The sequence below is a fragment of the Oncorhynchus mykiss genome, chromosome 23 (assembly GCF_013265735.2).
Source record: "Oncorhynchus mykiss isolate Arlee chromosome 23, USDA_OmykA_1.1, whole genome shotgun sequence".
Lineage (NCBI taxonomy): Eukaryota > Metazoa > Chordata > Actinopteri > Salmoniformes > Salmonidae > Oncorhynchus > Oncorhynchus mykiss.
Window position 1 is genome coordinate 48,156,607 of NC_048587.1, and position 7,867 is coordinate 48,164,473.

The window sequence follows — 7,867 nt, forward strand, 5'->3', positions numbered from 1 at the left end:
TAAATAAAATACAATCTATAGGTGGAGAAGCATCTGTAAGGTGAGATTCGTGGAATAAGCCCTAAACATACTATGTAGCTATTATACATTGGCTGCAAATAAGGGTTTGTCATAATCAGCTTTCCTTCAACAGGAAGCTTGAGTGTACATACTAATTAACACTCAATTACAGACTCTCTCTCTCTGTGTGTGTGTGTGTGAGTGTGTGTGTGTGTGTGTGTGTGTGTGTGTGTGTGTGTGTGTGTGTGTGTGTGTGTGTGTGTGTGTGTGTGTGTGTGTGTGTGTGTGTGTATGTGTGTGTGTGTGTGTGTGTGTGTTGGAAGGGGCTGGTGAATCAAGGAGAGGGGGATGGAAGAGAGAATTAGTGAACGACAAAAGAGAGGACTTGAAGTGCCCCATAAATTATAGTGTGTGTGTGTGTGTGTGTGTGTGTGTGTGTGTGTGTGTGTGTGTGTGTGTGTGTGTGTGTGTGTGTGTGTGTGTGCGTGTGTGGGAAGGGGCTGGTGACTCAAGGAGAGGAAGAGAGGATTAGTAAACAGCAAAAGAGAGGTATTGACGTGCACCACTAAGAGGTGTGGAATAAACATATCAGACACTGAAATCATGAGAGGCCAGAGCCATGGAACAACATGGGGTCTCTAGTCGACATTAGCCTACATATCCTCTGGCAGAGACAATGTTGGTAACACAGAGTATTATTACTTCAACAGCCATTTAGACTAGGTTTGTTGAAGCTTATATAGGAAGGCATCAGATATGCATCTTATGTGACATGTCCCTGATGGAAGCCACTTACTCAAAAAAACCTCTGCCCTCTACTGGGGGAGACTCTGCCCTCTACTGGGGGAGGCTCTGCCCTCTACTGGGGGAGACTCTGCCCTCTACTGGGGGAGACTCTGCCCTCTACTGGGGGAGGCTCTGCCCTCTACTGGGGGAGACTCTGTCGTCTACTGGGGGAGACTCTGCCCTCTACTGGGGGAAACTCTGCCCTCTACTGGGGGAAACTCTGCTCTCTTCTAGGGAAAACTCTGCCATCTAATGGGGGAAACATGCATGTGCAACAAGACACATTCACACAACAGAAATAAAGTGGACACAGAAAGCTTCAGTTTGTGTTGCTGTATTGTCAGGTACAGATAAGCAGGTAGCTAAAACGCTACCCTCCAAACACTCACCACTCTTAGACAGCAGTTTACAGTCCATGTTAAGCTACAAGTGGTTTGTCTAGTCTAACATAGAGCACATCTCAAATGGAACACTATTCCCTATCCCCTATGTAGTTCACTACTTTTTCAAATCGTAGTGCACTATAAAGAGAATAGACCCAATATAGTGCACTAATAAGTTGACTGTATAGGGAATAGTGTGCCATTTGAGACTTGGACCTAGACTTGGACCTAGATTTAGACCTAGACTTGACATTAATAACCAAGGCACCAGAGGCAGTCATCCTACAGTACTAAACATATATTTTCATATATTTTTCATATATCTTCCTGTCTGAGGTCATCCAATAAAACTCTTAGTTGGCTTTATGACTTGTGTAGAAAAATACAAAACAAAATCCATCCACAACTGTGTGTGGAGTCAGTGGCTGTTGTGTGGTCTGATGGCCACGTGGTGGTGTTGGCACAGTTTTAATAAGAAGAGAGGGGAGTGAGATCACTGTCAAGGCAAAACAGTCACATATTACCCCCTTCCACCTCTCTCTGTCTTTATGCTTTGAAAGTGACCGGTCACTCGCTAGCACTGTCCATATAAACAAAACCGAATGGAGACAGATCAACAGTTCAACAGTTATTAAGATAAACCGTTATCAGTTCATTTTTCCAAGATTGGCAATCTTCACGTCCAATGTCCTGAATGCTACACCAAATATTTCCGCCGGTCCGGTCCATGCCGTGACGTTGCTTTAAGTCTTGTTCACCAGACTTGTGTCCTGCTATCCTGGTGCATGAGGCTATACTTCTTTGAGAATGTCCAATCTAGTCATTATAGTTGCACGGTCAAAGGCCTGGTCAGTGGAGGTGGGCGTTGAGGTCATACTTGTCACAGAACTTGTCAGTGAGGGGAATACAGGTGAGGTACTCACACCACTCACACTTGACCTGGTGGACGTAGAACAGGACAGCCAGCCCTGAGAAGAGACCCAGGAACACCAACAGGAACACACAGATCTGGACACGCTTACGGTACATGTCCGAACGGCCAAAACTGGAAATAATAAGAATAGATCATATAATCAGATAGTGACGATGATTTGCCAATGTGTAGTAATAATAAAATCCCCCTAATTACTCCAAGCAACTTCAACCCAACAACCGAGTCATGTATATGTCAAAGCATTTACATCCAAACAAACTAAACATTTCACGAAATCAACAAACTTCTCACCTGATGTATGGCAGGAAGGCGAAGGAGAGGAAGAGTCCAGAGATGAATCCGGAGATGTGGGCGAAGTTGTCTATCCAGGGCAGCAGGCCAAAGGAGAACAGGAAGAGGACGACGCACAGCAGCTTGGTGAAAGCCCTCCAAGGACACTCCAGGATCTGCCAGCTCTGGAACAGCTCAACAAACAGACAGGCCAGAATACCAAACTGAGAGCCTGCTGGACCCACCTGGGGAGGAAGGGAGAGTGGGAGCGGGAGTGTATTTTACCTCAGCTCTGTAGGGTAGGTATCTACGGTACAGTGTATCTACAGTATTTACCTCAGCTCTGTAGGGCAGGTATCATGGTACAGTGTATCTACAGTATTTACCTCAGCTCTGTAGGGCAGGTATCATGGTACAGTGTATCTACAGTATTTACCTCAGCTCTGTAGGGCAGGTATCATGGTACAGTGTATCTACAGTATTTACCTCAGCTCTGTAGGGCAGGTATCATGGTACAGTGTATCTACAGTATTTACCTCAGCTCTGTAGGGCAGGTATCATGGTACAGTGTATCTACAGTATTTACCTCAGCTCTGTAGGGCAGGTATCATGGGACAGTGTATCTACAGTATTTACCTCAGCTCTGTAGGGCAGGTATCATGGTACAGTGTATCTACAGTATTTACCTCAGCTCTGTAGGGCAGGTATCATGGGACAGTGTATCTACAGTATTTACCTCAGCTCTGTAGGGCAGGTATCATGGTACAGTGCATCTACAGTATTTACCTCAGCTCTGTAGGGCAGGTATCATGGTACAGTGTATCTATAGTATTTACCTCAACTCTGTAGGGCAGGTATCATGGTACAGTGTATCTACAGTATTTACCTCAGCTCTGTAGGGCAGGTATCATGGTACAGTGTATCTACAGTATTTACCTCAGCTCTGTAGGGCAGGTATCATGGTGCAGTGTATCTACAGTATTTACCTCAGCTCTGTAGGGTAGGTATCATGGTACAGTGTATCTACAGTATTTACCTCAGCTCTGTAGGGTAGGTATCTACGGTACAGTGTATCTACAGTATTTACCTCAGCTCTGTAGGGTAGGTATCTACGGTACAGTGTATCTACAGTATTTACCTCAGCTCTGTAGGGTAGGTATCTACGGTACAGTGTATCTACAGTATTTACCTCAGCTCTGTAGGGGAGGAAGATAGCGCTGGCCAGGTTTCCAGTGATTCCAGAGACAATGTAGATGATAGAGATCCTCAGCCAGCCAGCCAGCTTCTCTAAGTCCCTCAGGATGGTCATCTGGAACAGCACCGACACCAGGCAGTGCAGGATCCTACACACACACACACACGCACGCACGCACGCACGCACGCACGCACGCACGCACACACGCGCGCGTTATACATTAGTAATGCGGGAGAAACCCTGAAAAAGACACAACACCATGACGGATGATTCTGGGGGAGTTCCAGTCTCACCCAGCATGGAGGAATAGAGAGAGCCAGAGTCTGTAGAACTGGTCTGGGATCTCAGGGTTGAGGAAAGGCAGCAAGCCACACACATCATCCAGACAGGCCACCTGGGAGCAGAGAGTAGCCTCCTCGTGGAAGTAGCCCTTCATAAAGTCACAGTACTCTCTGGACGTGATCTCACACCTGAACACATAACACATTACATTATTACAACACACACATAACGTTCTTACAACATTAACAAATAATAGCAGCCTGCACACACAACACACAGGATTACATCACAACATCATCGCAGCGACAATAGCTGCAGAGACAGAACAAACAGAGTGTCCTTACCTCCCTTTGGTCCCGATGCAGCAGGGCCGTCCTGCGATGGCACAGTCTACGTGGGGGAGGTTAGTGTGGTTGCCTGGGTACCTGGTACACACTGGCCACTTGGTGATGTCATCAGGCCACTCGTGAGGCGATACAGAGGCTGGCTCCAGGCAGATCCTGGAAGGAGAGGAACAGAGGAAAGAATGTTAGAGGAATAGAGGGAAGAGGAGATATAGAAGAAGAGAGGGACAGAAAGAAGCAGTCTATTACCTGGGGTCCTGGTGGCAGACTGAGCCGTGCTGACGGACCTTCCCCTTCAGGAGAGGAGCACTGGGGTGATGAGGCCACTTCACCCACACTGCTAGAGTAGACTGGAGAGAGAGAACAGGGGAGAGAGAAAGAGAGAGATAGAGAGACAGAGAGAGAGATAGATAGAGATAGAAAGAAAGAGAAAGCGAGAGAGAATGAAAGAACAAGAGAGAGAGAGACAGACAGACAGAGAAAGAAAGAAACAACAGAGAGAGAGAGAGAGAGAGAGAGAGAGAGAGAGAGAATGAAAGAACAAGAGAGAGAGAGAGAGACAGACAGAGAAAGAAAGAGAGAGATATCAGATCTCGTAGGACGTTAACCAGTACAAGACTCTAACATTAGTCTAACATTAGTCTAACATTAGTCTAACACCAGGGTGACTCACAGAGCACTCCTCCTGTGAAGTCTGGAGACAGCCGGAGCGGTCGTTCCTCACACAGCAGGCTGAGTCCCTCTCTCTTCCTCTCTTCTCCTGGATCAGGTCATGGACCTGCTGGTCCTGACGCATGCAGGGGGAGAACTTAGCCCCCAGGTGGATCAGCGCCTCCTGCAGGCCAGGGGGAGGATGTGCAGTCAGAACACAGACAAGGTCTCATAATGTCGCTGACATTGAAGTTTAAATGATCAAACGAAGTCCATTCGCCTAAAAAAAGCTACACTTACCGAATTTGGTCCCACCCAAAAGTTTTCTTGTTGCACAAACTTAACATTTTCATGAACACCTTTATTTCTCAATACCTAAACAGAGAGAGAGGGAAAATACCAAAGGGTTTACAAAGTCAAATACACAGACATACCACACGGATTCAAAGGATCGCGCATCACACAAGGCACAAGCTTCATAGCAATGACGATACACCTGCCACTGTAACTTGTAGAACCCAAACTACAGTATGAAACAATCGGTGTACTGACCGAGTCGACAGTCTCGTGCTGGGAGAAGCCAACAGGGGCAATGCCGTACAGACACACAGTCAACATGGTGATCAACAGGTGGACAAACATGATCCAGTAGGTGAAGAAAGGCCTGCAGAGACACAGAATATGAATAAGGTATCCCAGACAGTATACCAGCTTGCCTCCTCTGTTAGAAACAGTACCTCACTATGTCAGTGTGGTCTTCCCACTGAAAACAGCTGCAGCAACTGGGAGAACAGTTTGTAGTGTACACCTGCGTACACCATTTTTCCCCACATGGAGTGCCGGGGACTCGGGAGTGAGTCACACAGTCCTGCTGTATCTAGAGGCCAGGTCAGCCAGAAGAAAAGGTGCTTTCATGTGAGTCATAGTACAGTAACGTTTGGGAACCACTGGTCTACACTATCCTGTATCTTATCTGGGGCCAACTCAGACACAGCTGCTACCTCTGCTACGGCTGTGACTGGGCTCTTCTCCTGTAGTATCGTAACATGTTAGACATGTGACCATGTTAAAGTGCAACTATGTGACCATGCCAGTTGAAGTCAATTGCACAGCCATGTAGCAAATTTTGAATTTGAAATATAAATTCAAGAATCTGAAAATCCTCTAAGACGATAAAGTGTACCTGTGGTCGTCCATGTCCTCTATCTGCTGCTGGACGAAGCTGTCGATGCGTTTGCGGTAGGTTCTGTTGGTGAGCCGTCCCACCATGCCTAGGCCGTAGGGCCTCTTCTCCCTGGCGAAGAGCTTCTTGACAGGCACTGTGATCCGCTGGCCCCGTCGCTGCCCACTCACACTCACCACCTCCTGCTGCAGGCGCACCTTGGGCTGGACCAGAGACGGCCCAGGTTCTTTACCCTTACGCCAGCCTCTTTCTAGGGGTCTGTTGATCAATTGAGAGATGGAGGGAGGAGGAGGAGGAGAGAGGGAGAGAGAGAGAGATAAATAGAAAAAGAAAGAGAGACAGACAGACAGAGAGAGAGAGAATGAGAAAGATATGGTAGCGAAGGAGAGAGAAAGGGTCAGAAGAGGGTGTGTGTTAGGTGAAAACAGGCTACAGTAGCAGCAACAACTTGTTTGTGTCTGTCTGTGTGTCTCTGTGTGTGTCTGTGTGTGTGTCTGTCTGTGTGGCTGTGTGTATGTCTGTCTGTGTGTGTGTGTGTTAAACTCACATCATTAGGTGACTCCTCTCCAGTTCGTTCTTGTCCAGGGCGCCACCTGTGAGGTCACTCTCACCTGCAGCTGTGTTAGCTGACTCCTCCTCTTTAATGGCGGCCTCAGACGGGGAGTCAAACACATCGTCTGCATAGGTAAACAGCTCCTCATCTTCTCTCCTCAAACCATCCTGCATGGAGGAGAGGAGGAGGAGGAGGAAACGAGAGGAGAGGAGAAGAAGGAGGAGGAGGAGGAGAAGGAGGAGGAGGAGGAGGAGGAGGAAATGAGAGGAGAGGAGGAGGAGGAGGAGGAGGAGGAGGAAACGAGAGGAGAGGAGAAGAAGGAGGAGGAGGAGGAGGATGAGGAGGAGGAAATGAGAGGAGAGGAGAAGAAGGAGGAGGAGGAGGAGGAAACGAGAGGAGGAGGAGGATGAAATGAGAGGAGAGGAGAAGAAGGAGGAGGAGGAAACGAGAGGAGGAGGAGGAGGAAATGAGAGGAGAGGAGAAGAAGGAGGAGGAGGAGGAAACGAGAGGAGAGAAGGAGAAGGAAACGAGTGGAGCGGCGAAGAAGGAGGAGGAGGAGGAAACGAGTGGAGCGGAGAAGAAGGAGAAGGAGGAGAAGGAAACGAGTGGAGTGGAGAAGAAGGAGGAGGAGGAGAAGGAAACGAGAGGAGAGGAGAAGGAGAAGGAAACGAGTGGAGCGGAGAAGAAGGAGGAGGAGGAGAAGGAAACGAGTGGAGCGGAGAAGAAGGAGGAGGAGAAGGAAACGAGTGAAGCGGAGAAGAAGGAGGAGGAGGAGGAGGAAACGAGAGGAGAGGAGAAGGAGAAGGAAACGAGTGGAGCGGAGAAGAAGGAGAAGGAGGAGGAGGAAAAGATGTGAAAAGGTGTATGTGGTATCTGTACATGAATGTGTGATGGGACAGGTGTGTGTATGTTACTCACCCTAGCAAAGAAGGAGGTGTCCAGCTCATCAGAGAAGTCCACTGTGTCGTCCTCCAGGAAACTCACTGGCATGAAGCTCCGCCTGCGACAGCGCTGGTCCCTCTCCCAAACCGTACGGCCCTGACACACACCATCATCACCATCGTTGTCATCATCACCGTCAATGTTATACCCTCTGTTATACATCTATTGCATGATAATACATTACTGTTGTGTGTGACAGGAAGACCATGACGGGTCAATTCCATTTAAATTTCGTCAGTAGGAAGTAAATTACATTTAAAATAGAAATGGAATTGACCCCAACCCGAAATCAAGAACATACCAAGTAAACAAAGGGTAGACAGTGTCCCCAGACAAAACTACAC

At 47.8% G+C, this 7,867-nt stretch overlaps 1 protein-coding gene across 2 annotated transcripts in view; it reads right to left on the reverse strand.

The window, feature by feature from the left end:
• Positions 1-1,104: 1,104 nt before the first annotated feature.
• Positions 1,105-7,867, reverse strand: part of LOC110502896 (inactive rhomboid protein 1) — a 132,287-nt gene continuing 125,524 nt past the window's right edge. For both annotated transcript variants that reach the window (XM_036960654.1, XM_036960655.1), the window contains 12 exons: positions 7,500-7,619; positions 6,576-6,748; positions 6,029-6,286; positions 5,398-5,509; positions 5,146-5,220; positions 4,868-5,029; positions 4,444-4,544; positions 4,195-4,350; positions 3,862-4,038; positions 3,563-3,716; positions 2,395-2,618; positions 1,105-2,214 (listed from right to left, as the gene is read on the reverse strand). In XM_036960654.1, the coding sequence (XP_036816549.1) occupies positions 2,019-2,214; positions 2,395-2,618; positions 3,563-3,716; positions 3,862-4,038; positions 4,195-4,350; positions 4,444-4,544; positions 4,868-5,029; positions 5,146-5,220; positions 5,398-5,509; positions 6,029-6,286; positions 6,576-6,748; positions 7,500-7,619 (1,908 nt within the window). In that variant the 3' untranslated portion in view covers positions 1,105-2,018. The remainder of the gene's footprint in view (positions 2,215-2,394; positions 2,619-3,562; positions 3,717-3,861; positions 4,039-4,194; positions 4,351-4,443; positions 4,545-4,867; positions 5,030-5,145; positions 5,221-5,397; positions 5,510-6,028; positions 6,287-6,575; positions 6,749-7,499; positions 7,620-7,867) is intronic.